Raw genomic sequence first — 16,471 nt, forward strand, 5'->3', positions numbered from 1 at the left:
CGTCCTACACGGCTCGTTCATGGCAGCAGTCTGGCCCTGCTGCTGCTGCTTCTGCTGCATGTTTAATTAAAAACGTGTGAACTGGTTAGACTCAGACATTGGATTATACGGAGGACTTGCCTGAAAGAAGCTAACAAATCTATTGTGGCCAAAGTGAATTAATAGCATCCATTTCTCCCCTTGTTTTCTTGCAGACCCTCTGGATTAATGTTTGTGCCTAAGGCACTCCTCTCTTTCTGCTGCTGCTGCTCGTCTGAGACCTGATACAAATTCAAAAGGATCTGCTGCTTTGAAGATAAGCGCCGCAGCTCTGCCATAAACAATGATTGTGCTGTTTCTTTCCTGTGGCGTGATTTATTTAAAGTATTATGCTGTAAGGATTTGGGCTGGTTTTTCCTGGCGGGGCCCACTATGTGTGTGCATGTATGTGTGTGTGTGTGTGTGTGTATCCTCGACCTGTGAAGCTTATTGGATAGTTTGGACTCAGGAAAACACTCAGGGAACCACAGGCAGAGTCATCAAAGTGAGACCTTTGACTCAGACGGTCTGATATTTACCATTTCCCACAGTACAAACTGTCTTATGTCATGTAACTCATATAGGAGATCTTGATTTTATTTAAAGGAGGCATATATAAGGATTAAAATGCCCAGAAATAACAGCCCCCAAATACAGACTATGTAATTGGGTCCAGTATCCTGCAACTTTTAGATGCATTTTGCTTCAAAAAATCTGAGTCAAATAAGAAGATCATAAGCAAGTAATATGACCAGGTGACTCATGTTGGCCAAGGACGCCGGGACTGGAGTTGAATATCACTGATGTAGAGAAAAAGTAGCTCATACTCAGTCAGATTGGATGTAAAACATCTGTGATCATGTTCCCCCAGAGATGGTGTGTTAAGTTTTCCATCGTTAAAAGTGGTTTGTATGTCAACCAAAATAATCACAATTTGGTCTCATCTGATAGAGCAACTTCTTTCACGCTTCCTGTTTGAATGACAAACTACAATCTTTACTCCTTATGGTTTTCTTTCAGCAATGACTTCATTTTTTGTCATTTTTTCATGACTCCTGTAGATTTGAGGAGTACAAACAATGCCTTCTCTTGAATTGCACATGGGTGGACTCTAACAAGGTAAACATATTACGACAGCAGTTGGTTGCACTTAAGTTTAATTTGTGGCATCAGGAACCATTGCCTATACCTGCTTGTCTGTGCTGAGGAACTTGAGCCCTTCTCCAGTGGTTATTGAACAAAGGGTGAGGTTTAACATGCACAGGTCACCAATCCATCACAATTTAGAAATCAAATAACCAAACACCCACGATTTTACAGTGTGGGAAGCTGGAATACCAAACATGCAAAGACCATGCAGAAAGACCCAAGGATGGGATCTGAACCCAGGACCTTCTTGATTCAAGGCAATAATGTACCAACTGCACCACCAAGTATATTAGAGCTGAATTTTGTATTCACTTTAAAATTAGTTTGTTGTTCTATCATCTGAAATATCAATAGAACCCTTTTAAATATGCGATTATACATGTATAAATTAAGTTTGGCAGGGCACTGCATGCTTCCTTTGATAAAACTTCTGTGTAAAATACCAAGTTATTCATAGTTTGACATTTCAACCCCATGGAGTCATTAAAAACAAAACAGTATTATCAAGATGTAGACTAAAATACACGTATGATGTAATATGGCTAACTGAATAAACTGTCTTCATATCTAAAATGTTACTGCTGTGATTGTCTTCAATAAAAAAAAGGTGTGTGTATGTGTATGTGTGTGAGTATATGTGGGGTGGGGGCTGAGTTTAGAGGGGGCAGAAGAATCTTTTGAACGTCCACTCCAGGATACAGCTGCATATGACTAATTTCAAACTCCCCCTTGCAGGGCCCCTATGCAAAGCCATTTCACAAGTAACACACATCACCAGGCATCTGTTTCCTGTTTTCATTCTTTGAGTTATCTTATTTTCCTTATTTCCCCCTCACCTGTTACAGTTCACGTTCCTTCCATCATGCAGCCTTGCCGGGACACAAGAGTGTTCAGAGCCACGAAAATAACTCCAGATGGGATCAGCATAATTTTTGAGACGATGTTTAATTCGGACATATAAAATGACAGTTTAACCAGGTGAACACCTATGAGGAGTAATATTGCAGTAGTTTCTCATCAGTTGGTTTCAGGATCTTCTTCTCTGGCATGTTAACGACCCAGCCTGGAGACAGGCCAAAGAAGATCTGTCGAACATCCTTCCTCATGGCCAGCATGTGACACAGTTCATCCTTTGAAATATCTGGCAGCACGTAGCCGTACTTCTGAGCCAGGGCTCGGCGGGCCTGCTGGATTTCTTCCGGATCTGCTAAGTAACCCCGGTTTTCAGCACTCATGTAATACGGGACCATGTCCTCCCCCGGCAGCATCCGCTTAGGGATCGGCTGCCCCCTCATGAAGAACGGGACGGGCTTGATAAGGATTCCTGTGAAAACATAATACATTGGCATGCCTTTAAACAAAACTGCAATAAATTAGCTGCATTATTATTGTTGTTTATTAGTTTACCGAGACTTATGGGATCATAGAAGCTGTTGGTGATGACGCCTCCGTTCCGTTCGATAGCAGCTATAGCTCCTTCAGTTGCTCTCTGAACCTCAATGTTGATTTTTGCTACAAAAATGTCAGAACCCTGAAAGAAACGGAAAATACAAAAGAACATGAAAAGGGTGAAAATCAGAAGTCGATAAGGCGTCTTCTCATTGGTCACAACACCATCATGTGGCGCCACCTGCTGATGGAATTTAATCTAATATTAATCACCTTAAAACCTGCAATTACTTCACTTTCATACTTGTTTAAACTTGTTATACTTGTTTGTTTTCTGTATAAAATACCAAAATTTGAAGATCCACCAAAAGCTGAATATATATTCATTTATCTGAACATATTATAACTGTTGATGTGATCTTGCTGAAGATCCATTGTATTGCAAAAGCATGCATCCCATTTTCACATTTTGTCATGTATCAAACAAAAATTCAAATGCCATTTACATTCAAATTTTTATGTCACGGAACAACACAAAGTAGCATATATTTGTCAATGATTTAAAAAAACACTGATTTTAAATCGATGGAAAAAATAATTACCGCATACATATTCATCTTCTCTGAGTCAATACTTTCTAGAACCACCTCCAGCTGCCGGATGTGGCACATTGACAATGAATCAAGCTAAACTTACCTCATCAACAAGCTGGACACCATAGTCCCTCTTTAGCGGCTGGATGGTGAGTCCTCTGGCGTTGATGAGCTGGGTCAGGTCTATGGGCTGCGTTGGGTCGACCCGACCCAAATCAATCAAGTACTGCAGCCTTTTCAACGTTAAAGGCTGGTATTGTGGACGGCGACTTGCAAGGAACAACAACAGAAATGTACTTAAACACCCAATACTGTTGGTTCAGGAATTATTAAGCATAACCTTAATGAAACTCAGAGCTTATTGGCTGCTTAATTTTAACTCTGATATGAACAATGACATTTCCATAGTCAAAAGACTTGAAATGGTTTATAGAGCTGATAACCAGTTTTTGAGTAAGCATGAGTCACCAGGGATACTGAATGCAGCCTTTCCAAAAAACCGTGTATGCTGAATGTTCTTCATGATAATACCAATATCATTTGTTACTATTGAAGAATATCTCAGCCTCCAAGTTACTTTGAGGTGTAAAATGCTAAAAATCGGTCGATTCCGCTCACCTTGCGAGCAATCGGTGCATTTTTAACAAATGATACTCAGAGCATATTTGCATTTTCTGTGCCACTAATGCTTAACTTAACCAAGTCAAGAAACAGTTGTTTTTTGTTTGTTTACCTGTGACCTTCATTGAAGCCATATTTAGGAATACGCAAGTAGAAGGGGGTCTGCCCCCCTTCAAACCCCAGCCGAGGTCTTGTCCCTCTCTGCCGCTCTCCTTTGTGACCTCTCCCGCTCCTGTTGCCTCCGTGCTGTCCTCTGCCCCGCCGCTTTTCCTGCAAAATAACAACGGCTTTAAGTTTAGCTGATGCACTGTCTTATAAAGCAAGCAAGTGTCATGCTATTATTGTAGCATTTTAGCTGCTAACGGTAGCCACAACAAAGGACATGAAAATAAAGCTTACATTCTTTCTTGCTCCTGGTTCAGGACGTAAGTTTGTTAAAGTTATTCTCGGTAGATTTTGCAAAACGTCCAGTGCTTTACCGCCGGGTTTTTTAGGAAAAGACATGTTTCTGCTGCTCACATGTCAAGATAGCAAACCAAGGACACAAGGTCACGTGACAACATGACAGCGGATGTAATTGTTCTTTAGAGCCATAGGTTGTTTCAAATTAAAAGCATGTCACTCAAACTCGCCGTCGTTCAAGACCTCTATAAAACCAAGTTGTACAAAGCACAGACGTAGAAAATGTTATGCTGTTAAACAGTGGCTCAAATTCAGTAAGACATAAAATAAGTTGCTGTCATGGATACCAACAGATACTGCAGGGACGCTGCCACAAGGGGACGCCAGATCCTGTTAAAGCCATATTCAGTCTTTGAAAAGACAGAAGTACACCCAAGCCAACAATTACAAAGATGAATAGGCAAATAAATGTAAATATTTGAAAATAAATAAAATACTTTAAATTATTATTATTAATCACCTGTCCGTAGGGTCACCATGCAGCCTATTTTAAATCCCCTTGTGATAAAAACATATGAAACATCATTAATTGTAATCTGTATTCCAACCTTTTGGTTATTTTCCTTTATTATGCCAATGTAACATAATAGTTTTTGTTTGTTTTATGTTTTCATCATGTAAACATAAAACTTGATGTAAACATAATAATAATAATAATAATAATAATAATAATAATAATAATAATAATAATAACAATAATAATAATAATAATAAAACAATAAATATCAACATTATTATTATTATTATTATTATTATTATTATTATTATTATTATTATTATTATAAGTAGTGACAATAGTAGTAGTGGTAGATGGAGTAGTATATGTCCATCAAATATATTCAGTGCCATTATTTTGTAGGTTTAGTTGGTGTTTATTCAGCAGAGGACTTAACTCGCTTTGACCAGAACCAATGAAAAACTTGCATAGCTAAAGAGGATCAGCAAACAACCAATCACGTAGCTTCGGGGGCGGGACTAAAACAGCCCAGTCAGTTGGAAAACAGCGTCCAAGTAGCTTCAGGAGAGCCAGCCGACCGTTTGTCTTCTCAAGGAATTCAACTTCCAGAAAAGAAAATTCAGGGTTTCTGTTGGCAAAAAGAGGCTGGGTACCTTTCACCTTTTTCCTCAGATAGAATATTCTCCTCAGCTACTGTGTGTATTATCGCCTAAACTCCTGCTTAGTGTCAGTGTTTAGCCGAGATCAGCTAAATTGTGGCTCCCTCAGCGCTGTATGTGCGGTAACAACATGTCAGCGCCTTTACCTGCCATCGTGCCTGCTGCCCGTAAAGCCACTGCGGCGGTGAGTAATAGAGTCGTGTCAGAGAGCAAACTTTCTATTTAAAGTCGGTCAAATCCTCAGTTGCTGCCTTTAAAGAGTTAAAGAACAGAAGCTGCTCAAAATTTGACAGCTGCCAGTCTCTACCTCATGTTTACAGACGTGCATGTTCTGATTTATAGGTCATTTTTCTGCATGGCCTTGGTGATACTGGGTAAGTCTTCCTGGTTTTTTTAAAATCAGATTCAGAATAATTTGTGTTAAAGATAAGCTAACAGTGCTTCTGCTTGATTTGTTTGTTATTGTTTCAAATTTGACAGACATGGATGGGCAGAGGCATTTGAAGGCATTAGAATACCTCATGTGAAATACATCTGTCCGCATGCGTAAGTGCTCCTGGTGTGTTTGTAGAACAAATTATGCCTTTAATATATTCAGTACCTTCACTTGCACTGCAACTCGCATTAATCCTTGCAAACATGTCTGAACCTGCAGTCCTACAATGCCTGTTTCTCTGAACATGAGGATGTCCATGCCTTCATGGTGAGACCTAAGATTGATTTTACTTATTATGTATTTATTTTTGAAGAGATTCAGAGTTCCAGAATGTTAATGTTTGTTTTTATTTAATGGTATGAAAAGTGCAGATTGAGTTTCCAGGGGCACATTTTAGGAGGTGCACCAATTTAAAATTGGGCAAATTTTTGATCACTGATTGTCAACTTTTTTGTTTTTTAATTTCTGACTTAGTTTGCTTTTTAGAATTATAGATGACAGTGAAATACTTCACTTCCATCTGTTATTTTTGTCTTCACCATAATCTTTAAATGGAAAATTGGAGCAATTATATGTGAATAACTTTCAAAAGAATCAATGAAAATCTACAAATTGAGAAAAATTTTGCAAGTGTTGATCCAGATCAGGTTGCTATTCATAAATTCGACTAAGTAGTATTAAAACAAATTTATTCATTCCTTTCAAAACCTGAATTATTGCTCACTTAAAAAAATCTTTGCACTCCTAAAAATGTTGATGTGTAAAATTTCCAACAGAAGACTTTTTATTTACAAGATTAAATAAAAAATAACTGTGTATTTGAGAGAATGGATTATACCAGGACCGGATGTGGTGACAACTTTTGTGGGGGAAAAGTAGCAATTGTCACACAGTTTTGCAAAGTAAGTATAAAACTCTAATTTAATTGTATTAATAATTTGAAGTATTAGCTTTATTAAAACTGCATTCTCTTTGTAGATTTTTCCTAGAAGCTGTTAAAGCCTTTTGTGCTTCTTCATATTTCATGCATAAACATATTTCATGTATAAGCATGAAATGTGCTTCTTTGTAGCTTTCTAGGTTTCTTACTTCACAAACAACATCCACACTTAGGAGTCACATCTTGTACTCATTAGATGTGGTGTGTTCACTGTAAAGAAAAAAGATTGCATTAGTAAAACTGGGCTAATATAAGTAACCAGTGTTTATTTCCGTCTAGTTGCTGGTTGGAAGGGGATTGCCCGGGTGGTATTTGCTAGTTCATGTGACTGTGATGCAACATATTTTAATATCCGTGTATTCGTACTTCACAGTGATTTTGATGCTTAATCCACTATTTATAGGTTTGACATCTACGGGTTGAGTCCAGAGGCCGAAGAAGACGAGGCTGGTATCAAGAGAGCCTCTGAAAACGGTAAGTTTAAATAATAGTTTAAAAACTTCCTTTACTCCCATGTCTTCTAATAATAAAGTTGTTGTTTTTTTTCTTCCCATTTCATTGTGTAGTTAAAGCTATGATAGATCAAGAAGTGAAGAATGGGATACCTTCACACAGAATTCTCCTGGGTGGATTTTCGCAGGTAGGCGTTTCATTTTTTTAGAAAGTGTGTGATTGTTATTTAGGCTCCTGGTTTTCCACAACTGTAGAGATCAACAATAACTGCAACCCATCGATTTTTGTGGTTCAGTATTCACAGATTTTTCTGCGGAACACAACTCCAGATTATTTGTGGAAGCTTGCACAGTCGCAGATTTTTGTTTTCATAGTGTTTCTAGCAGAAGCTCAAAACTAATTTCAGCAACTACCAGGTGGTCTTTGTCTGTTCCTGGTGAAACAAATTACTTTAATGATTAAAAAGAATACATGCACTAGGAAAAGTATGGGAATATGTTTGTATTGCCAGACTTTTTACCCATTGCATTATTTATATGAATTTAATGAAATAGAGATGACTGATTTATTTATTTATTTTTCTTTGGGGGGGGGTCGTTTTTCTCAGGGTGGAGCCTTGTCTCTGTACACGGCTCTGACGTCTCAGCAGAAGCTTGCCGGTGTGGTCGCGCTGAGCTGTTGGCTTCCCCTCCGTAAATCCTTCCCCCAGGTAGAAAACCAACAGCACCTCTACATTTACACTTTCATTTGAATGCAGCATCAGAAGTCAGTAAGGGTGAGCGTAGCAGGCACAACAAGCAGAACATGATTGTGACAATTAATAATTTTCTTAAAAATGAGCATGGAAGCTGCCACTTTTTTTTTTTTTTCCTGAACCGTCCCTTTAATGGAACTATGCTGCAGGGATATTCCCTTCCTGCTCATAATCTGTCATAATCGGATCATAAAAACAATCCTAATCTCTTCTATTCTCAGGCGGCTGCCAACAGTCCTAACAAGGACATGCATGTCCTCCAGTGCCACGGGGATTCCGATCCCCTCGTCCCGTTTGTGTTCGGCGCCCAGACGGCGGAGAAGATGAAAAGCCTCATCAACCCGGCCAACGTCACCTTTAAATCGTACCGCGGTCTACCTCACAGTGCCTGTCCAGAGGTCAGTCTGCAGGCAGTCCTCTCTGAGAAGCAGCAGCAGCTCTCGTCCAGTTGGCGTTACAGTCTGCGTCTTTTCGTTCCTCTGCAGGAAATGATCGACATCAAGCGGTTCATAGAGAAGCAGCTTCCCGCCCTCAGCGACGAGTGAGTGGCCCCACTCGCTGACTCAGTGCTGTCCGAGTCCTCTGGTCTCGACTCCTCTGAGATTTGGTGGACTTGACGACCATGAACTGTACCTGACAGTAAATGTGTGCTGCTGCTCCATAGACCCAGAGAGACCGGGGGTTTCCTGTTAGCCTGCAGAACAGCCTGACTGAGACAATGCTGCAGCTCCGCTCAGTGTTACTGTAGAGGAGTACTGTAGCTGCTTGATCGCAAAGCATGTTGCCACTGAGACGAGCCATTTTTGCAGGAACTGTATGTATTATAATGACTAGGGCTAAACTTTTAAGTTTAATACTGACACTCTCACAATAAATGGTCTGTTGTAAAAAAGAAAGAAGCTTTTGTAATTCAAATAAGTGTATTTATGAACGGCATGTCCCTTTGGCTACAGGAGTTTCTTTAGCAAAATTGCCGTTTTGTAGAGATGCAGCGATCAAGCATTTTCTGGATGGTACAGATTTTCTTTCCAATTTTATTTCTTTTCTGTTCTTAAGACTGCAGCAAATGGCAAAAATATGTTGCATTTTCCTTGACAGAGAGGGAGTATTTTTGAATCCTACTGAAAGTAAATTGCAGGAGGGTTCCAGCCCAGTCCGGATAGGTATCAAAAACAGAACTTGCATTTTCCTTTTTCTCAAGATAAAAAAAAAAAAACCTATGAATTTACATTATTTTGCTTCCAGATCATGCTGGTTACTTTTGATTTGCCGCACTACTTTATTGCTGTTTTTGGAGTTGATGTCTACGAACCGACAGACAAATATGCACACATTACGGAATAAAAAAGGGGCCATTTCAGTGCTACTTTTTTTTGGCTTCCACATTCTCGTTATGTTTTAACCTAGATTTGCATTTGTTAATCACAGACTGTGCTTTAAGAACCATATTTATCTTAGGAAAGTCCATGCTGAGTTTTCGAAGTTCAGCTACTAATTGGTCTAGTTGTCAACAAACGGTGAAATACTCCATTACCATATTATTGCATTTAAAGCCAACTCTAATGCTGTGGTGGTCAGTTTGGTGGTTCAGAAGGATAATCAGTCCAAACACACATCCAGACTGTTATTTATTTATTTTTTTTATCAAATCAAATAGGCTAACTAGCCTAGCCAAACCTCAACGCTAAAATAACTGAACCTCACGCAGTAAACCTGCTAATTTAAATCAAATCGACTGATTCTGCCGAGGAGAGTGGTCAAATATCCAGCAGAATTATAACCAAAAAGTAGAGAGGGTGCATTTAAATTTTGAGAAAAAAAAACCCTCCATCAAAATAAATAATTAAAAGCCCCATATTAACCATACTAATGCACATAATGCATTCATACAAGTTTCTATATATCTAGCTGGTTAAGGGGTATAAATGGGTCACTGAGGTAACCCAATAAAGAATTCACAAAACATTTAATTAATGCTCGTATCAAATGAGAGCAAGAACATATGATTGTGCTTTATTTAATTCGTGAGAATTCAAATAGCTATTTCACACAAATTCCCTTTTTTTTATCTTTAAATCATACATAAATATATCAGTGTTCATGGTCATGTATTCAGCATATTTTTCCCTGTTCTGTTGAAATTAAATATATGACTAATATCACAGTATTGAAACACACAGACGAGATCGATCTACGGGGATCAGCTCGTCGAGTTGTAAAAACCTTTCATATATATATATATATATATATATATATATATATATATATATATATACACATGTGTGTCTTTGAGAAGAGCTGAAAGCACCAACATGTGAAGTTGTCGCACCGTTCACGTCGGACTAAAAGGTGCTTGTGTAGAAGATGTTGATCCAAGGCACTTTCCTTTCTTCCTAAGGTACATTTAAATAAAACCTACAAGTTTCTACAAGAACTGAATATGCATTAAGGCTCACAATATACCTAAATACAAATGCAGTGCTCACAGATACATGCTTTCCCGCTTTAAATAAGGTAGAAAAGTGCAATGTCAAGCGCTAGGGAACATATTTATATATATTTATATATGTATAAAAATATAGATATGTTTTCTGAACAAATACAGTAACAGATGCCGAACCTAGCTTTTGTTCTCGGTTGCTCTGAAGGATTTGGAAATCCACTAATCATGCGGAAATAAACAGCAGTTACCAGCTGGATAAAGACTGGCTTTCAGCTGGGTTCATTTTCCTGTCTGTCTTTCTCTAAATAGCAGGTCTCTGACTTTTTACACAAAAGCTCCTCCTTTTGTTTGAGTATGTGTGTGTTTTTTTTTTTGGGGGGGGGTATGCATGCGCTGAAAAGCTAACGGTGTGGCAGTGGAGAGAGTTTATGGCTCGGGGGGAGGCTCCTCCAAGCTGTTCAGCAGATCCGTGTACGCGGGCGAGTTTATGTAGCGAGGGTACGAGTCTCTCTGCATCAGCGTGTAGATCTGCTGCTGAGCGTCGTCGAACGTGCACGAGGTCGGCTCCAGCATGTTACGATTTATCACCTCTCGGACTCGGGAGTCCAAGCTGACCTGTAGGTTCAAGGAAACGGTGAGACGTTGAGTATAAACGACGTATAAGGGAAGTCGAAAAGCTTTTAGGGTAAAAAGACTTTCTAAACTACGTTGCTTTGTTCGACTTCACCAACCACAACCATCCCTGAAAAATGATGGAATTACGGAAATCAAACAGAATAAAGTAAAAGATCTCAAAAAGCAACACATCATGCTCCGATGTAAAAATGTTCAAGAACAGATGTTCAGTTGGAGGAAATCCTTCAAACTTTAATGTATATTACAATTAAAACAGCAAGGCAGAGGGTACAACCAAATCAAATAACTACATTATTCCCTTTTTAGATGATTCTTTTTGTCCTCTATTTCCTGATAAATGTGCCGCTAAATTTAACAGGATTAAACCTCCTCTTTGAATTTTTGTCTCACCTCTTTCGGGGACAGAATGGAGATGAAGTCCTCGTATATTTGGCGGACTTTCTCCTCCACCACCGTCTTATTCGTCTCTTTCTTCAGATCCTCGCAAGCGAGCCAGAACATCATGTTCTCTTCGCTGAACTCCGTCCTCAGGAACTGCCTGAAGCAGCTTCGCCCAGCTGCACTTTTCATCAGCTTCTCGAACGACACCGCCCAGGAGCGAGCTTCGTCCACAGTGGGTTTCGGGCTGATGGATGAGTGAAGAATTCGTTTTTGCAAAGACAGTTTGGTTTCTTTAAAAGTCGTTTTTAGAGGAGTTGAAGTGGGACTTGCCTTTCTTCACAATTGGAGTTCCCTTCTGGCTGCTGCTCAAACGTTGACCTCTGTATGGTTTCTTCGTCACCTCTAACAGTCAAACTGAAAAGATTGAGAGGAGGCATTATGTCTGAGCAGTCAAAACAACTGCAGGGATATTCAATCCCATCTTTTTGTTTGTAAAACCGAGAATGTTGACCAACATCTTGAGTAATTTCCCAAGATACTGCTTCGTAGCAGACAGACGTTACAGTGACCTTACTAAAGTATTTATAAACCTTTAGCTCCTTCAATTTTCTTTCACATTTGACCCAGAAACCTAAAATTGATCAATGATACGTGGTTGATAGGATTAGGGTTGCTCTCCATTAAGTCAGACCAAACTTGAGCTATCTTGCAAAGAACAAATTTTGAAGACCGCATTCTATTTTCCTTCCACTTCACAGTTACCCGCTTTGTGCCGGTTTGTCTTATAAAGTCCCATCGTTGGACTTTGGCTGCTATTTCACTTATTTTCAGTCCAGAACTCCACCTAGCACTTGCATTACACTACAGGTACAGAGTCAGGATGGTTACAGAACCCACACATCCTGGACACAAGCAGTTTGAATCTTTATCTTGATGTCAGGGTTTCAGGGCTGTATTTGGAAAAATAAGTAGCCACAGAGACAGTTTCTTCCCCCAGATTGTCTCTCTGTGATGAACACAATGAACACTGTACAGCCAGAGAAGTCAGCCACTGCTGTGAACCAAAATAAGCATCTTTGCACTCCCACATCTATTCTTCTTTTCCCTCCATTCTATCCTTCTCTCTCTTTTTCTTCCTTTAATTCTTTCTTTCTATATGAAAATTGGCTTTGAATACATTTATATATTATTTCTTTTATCCATTACTTTATTAAGTCAGCTCTTGAAGCCAAAGTCAAATTCCTCCATTGTGCACACAGTCTTGGCCAATAAGTTTTGATTCTTCTGAACGACAGGTCAAGACCACTCTGAATGTAACTAGACGGTCCGACTCCCCTGATGCAAAGTGAAAGCAAGCATCTCAAAAACATTTACGCAGTCAGATATTTATCTGGACGAACTGATGTTTGTTCCTCTTTCAAATTGACTCGGCACGTATGGCAGGTTCACGCCGATCCGCTGGGTCCACCTGCGTCAATGATAAAATGTGTCAACTACCTTGTTGCCCCCATGGGTCTCACCTGTGCGTAATTAAAAGCAATTCGCCGCCTCTGCTGCAGCAGCTGGCCCCGGAGTAATTGGTTCAGGTGAGAGTCCCCCTGCGAGCCATCCCAAGTGGGAATGTGGCTGCTGCGCAATGATTAAAACCAAATTCATATACAAGTAGAGATTAAATGAATTGCTCATCTCCTGTGGAGTGCATTAGAGTGGCTGCTCCCAGAGGAAGCTCAAGTCAGCCATGGATAACTGGCAAAACAGGTTAAGTCCCCGGAGACGGCTCTGCGTGTGACCACTGAGGTCCTGTTGTTCTGGGAGGAAGGGTGGAGTTGAGTACGATCTTTCAACCCTAAGAAGTAGAGTGAAAGATGGAACTCTTTCCTCCTAAAGAAACCATCCGGTCCTGGCTAGCATCTCCCCAAACTTTGCTGGAGAATGTTTTATGGTCTGAAGGAGCAAGACTGGAACTTTTGTAAAGAAAGGAACACCATGCCCACATGGAGCATGGCGGTGGAGGTGTCATGCTGCGGGGTTATGTTTCTTCAGATGAAACTCAGGGTTTTATCTGAAGCTGAACTCGTATGCAAAACACTTTGTCAGCTTTTTATCTCCAAAAGTTTTAAAACCCAAGTATAATTTCTCTTCCATTCCACAGTCCTACGCTGCTTTATGTTGGCAATTCCTAAAAGTCTGAATAATGTAGTTACCGGTACATTCATCTGCAAGGCAATCCAATTGCAATAAAACTAGTACCCAAAAATAGTTTCCAACGTTAGTCTGAACAAAGAACATTAACTATAATCATATTTAGCACCGGTTGCTAGATGTCCCCAACGGTGCTGTGTGTCTGTTACCAGGAGCAGCTACAGCAGCAGCACCAGCAGAAGCAGCAGGCGTTTGAGGCGTTGGTGGGGGTGTTTCCCATTTTGTGGCGCGCTTGGAGGACACTGGCAGCTGCTTCCTGATGAACCTGCATCTGTCTCTTGCGCATCTCCGCCCTCTCTGAGCCCATGGACTGCAAGCAGAGGAGCACCACAGAGTTAGAGGGAGGTTGGAGCTTTCGCTGGAGTAAAAGCATGAAGAGCAGCTCTGACAGGAATAAGGTGACAATGAGAAGAGAGCATTAAAATGGTAATAGGATCACATTAGATTGGGTAAAGAGGCAAATCAATCCCTCCATCCATCTGCAAAATTTGCTCTAAGATCCGGAATTCATGGCAATTTCTATTAGCCATTCACACTCCTGACTCCTGGCAAAGGAAAAACTCATTCTTGTTTTTGAAAATGACAGGATTTCTGCACATCAAGGCCTTTTGCTGACAAGGTTCTGGTTAAATTTCTGAAAAGATTTTAAGTGGATTCAGACAAAAAAGTAAAAAATAAAAGGTCTTATTTTTCGTCTCTAGGCAGTTCACTGTCTACAGCTTCTTATAAGAGAACTATCCTGCATGTTTAGTTGATCTACATTGGAAACATTCAGGTTGGACGATACTAGAAGTCTACGCAGTTCCAGACCATGGATGCCCTTCTTGAAGGCATCTTCCAACATTTCACATCAGCGTAACGGAAACAGTCAGATCAAGCATCTTTAAGAAGATGTTTGAAGTGATCAACATGAACAGTTGGGCTACTTACTAAGTCCTTTTCTGACACTTTTTTTTTTTTTTGCTTTGTGAGGTTATGATCGTAAACTTTAGACCAGTTGATGGAACAGCTTGTTTGAGATTCGTCTATTTTATTTTTGTCTCCTGCTCGTGTTTCTTCTTTTTGCATTTTGAATTCAGGGTGGACTCACTGATGTGCTTTGAATTGTAGTTCTCATGAACTAAGGGGCCGGACATTCTTCTTCAGAACTTTCTTCTAGAGCCAAATTCATGGTTCTGTTGACTACGTGCAGCTCCTGACCATCATAGTACCGCCACCAAGATGTTTGACTGTAGACATGATGGTCTTCTTCTGAAATGCTGTGCTAGTTTTTATCAGATTTATCCGGATCCATGTTTTCCTAAAAGTTCATTTTTTGTTTCCTCAGTTCATATTATGTTTCCCTAAAATCTTGAAGATCATCCAGTTGGCTATGGGCATTTGAGTATTTTCTTTTCAGACTTTGTTCAGCCATGGCTCTGTCCTTACAACTTTTCCATGGATGTATTTTTCCCCCAGTCTCTCTCCTGTTATTGAATCGGGAACACTGACCTTACCAGAGGCAACTAAACTCTGGTGCTTTAAATGGTTCGTTTGTGACTCCTGGGACAAGTCATTGGTCGGCTCTTGGAGTAATTTTGGTAGGTTAGCAACTTCTGGAATAGGTTCCCCGTTTTTTGTAAGATCTCTTTAGTCTTGGGTGTGAAATTTGGCACAACAGTCCTCTAAAAAATATGGTTAAGCCCAGATGCTTCTTTATCTCTTATATTCTTCATCTGTCTTTTTTAAAGCTAACAGTAAATTAGTTAAATGGTCTGACATTAAAAAGCATACAGCACTGAGTAACATATGAGTTGCATTCTAACTGAATTGCCTTTTCAATGATATTCCTGAGAATAACTTATATTTGTTTCCACCTGTTACAGCAGATGCATTTTGTAGAATGCATTTCGACATTCAATGCCATTTTCTGTGCAGTTTTTTAGGTTCTGTTAAGACATCTTAGTGGAAAGTATAAAGGAAACTAATGTCAGATGCATCCAAAGCAAACTGGATTATGCTGAAAGGTAAGAAAAAAAAATCCAGAAAGAATCCCAGCATGAGGAGCAGCTCCCCTCCTCTCTGTCAGAGAGCGGTTATGACAGCGGCTCGGCGTCACTCCTTGGACCGCAGAGATCGCATCCATCAGTTGCATCCTCGGGAGGATACGCACGCGTGATGGCACACACAAGCATAGCTCTCAGCCCAAAGCGAGCGGCCATTTATAGAAATACAATGAAATCATTTGATCAGAAGGGCTGATAAGATGTTGCTTTCCTCCCCCCTGTGTTTCTCTTTTAGGCAAATAGCCCTGAAAAATAAAACCTGAAAAGGTCTAAATCGGTTTAATTAGCGACGATTACACAGAAGTCATGATGAATAATTCAGGAACATTTATATGGATGCTGGAACATCCAGAAAAAGATGCTCCTCAATTATCCGCGTTTTATTTTTGTTTTAAAAAAGAAGCGTAAATGCGATAATCTTCTTAAACAATCATGTTATATGGAGGGGGGGAAAAACAATCCAATAAATCGATTACTTACTGTGTCACCATGAATGCCAGAATACAGGTGATTTTCAGCTCGATCACATCCGTCTGCCTCCGACTTGACACAAACCAGTTGGTTTCCTCTCCGCGCATGCGTTCCCTGCAAGTGTGAAAAAGATTTCTCTGCAACCACATGCATGCAGGCACGGCCACAACACGATCTGTTGAAGCAACGAGAACAAACTGAGAGCCTGCAAGACTTCTTCATGACACAAATCAACGCTCATGACTCCAGCACTGATCAGAAATCTTACTGGAAATACAAGCAACAGATGCTGATTATAATTCAACTGGAAAGAAGCAAATGTATTATAGCTTCAAATAAATAATAGATTTTTTTTTTTTTTT

General features: G+C 39.9%; 3 protein-coding genes across 3 annotated transcripts; 1 reads left to right on the top strand and 2 right to left on the bottom strand.

Annotated features, from left to right (window-relative positions):
* Positions 1 to 2,093: 2,093 nt before the first annotated feature.
* Positions 2,094 to 4,487, bottom strand: mrpl15 (mitochondrial ribosomal protein L15). The gene is made up of 5 exons (XM_007569116.2): positions 4,170 to 4,487; positions 3,883 to 4,040; positions 3,253 to 3,418; positions 2,575 to 2,698; positions 2,094 to 2,491 (listed from the first exon to the last, which is right to left on the bottom strand). Exons 1-5 carry the CDS (start codon positions 4,272 to 4,274, stop codon positions 2,154 to 2,156), a joined length of 891 nt encoding a protein of 296 aa, XP_007569178.1. The 5' UTR covers positions 4,275 to 4,487; the 3' UTR covers positions 2,094 to 2,153.
* A 722-nt stretch (positions 4,488 to 5,209) lies between these two features.
* LOC103149797 (lysophospholipase 1) lies at positions 5,210 to 8,827 on the top strand. The gene is made up of 10 exons (XM_007569117.2): positions 5,210 to 5,532; positions 5,691 to 5,722; positions 5,829 to 5,894; positions 6,004 to 6,051; positions 7,128 to 7,198; positions 7,291 to 7,364; positions 7,785 to 7,886; positions 8,153 to 8,329; positions 8,417 to 8,472; positions 8,596 to 8,827. Exons 1-10 carry the CDS (start codon positions 5,464 to 5,466, stop codon positions 8,639 to 8,641), a joined length of 741 nt encoding a protein of 246 aa, XP_007569179.1. The 5' UTR covers positions 5,210 to 5,463; the 3' UTR covers positions 8,642 to 8,827.
* Positions 8,828 to 9,918: 1,091 nt separating this feature from the next.
* On the bottom strand, positions 9,919 to 16,427 carry LOC103149798 (regulator of G-protein signaling 20-like). The gene is made up of 5 exons (XM_007569119.2): positions 16,119 to 16,427; positions 13,743 to 13,903; positions 11,722 to 11,805; positions 11,401 to 11,635; positions 9,919 to 10,989 (listed from the first exon to the last, which is right to left on the bottom strand). The coding sequence occupies exons 1-5, from the start codon at positions 16,329 to 16,331 to the stop codon at positions 10,801 to 10,803; spliced, it is 882 nt and encodes a 293-aa protein (XP_007569181.1). The 5' UTR covers positions 16,332 to 16,427; the 3' UTR covers positions 9,919 to 10,800.
* Positions 16,428 to 16,471: the final 44 nt, after the last annotated feature.

Source organism: Poecilia formosa, unplaced genomic scaffold, assembly GCF_000485575.1.
Source record: "Poecilia formosa unplaced genomic scaffold, Poecilia_formosa-5.1.2 Scaffold236, whole genome shotgun sequence".
Lineage (NCBI taxonomy): Eukaryota > Metazoa > Chordata > Actinopteri > Cyprinodontiformes > Poeciliidae > Poecilia > Poecilia formosa.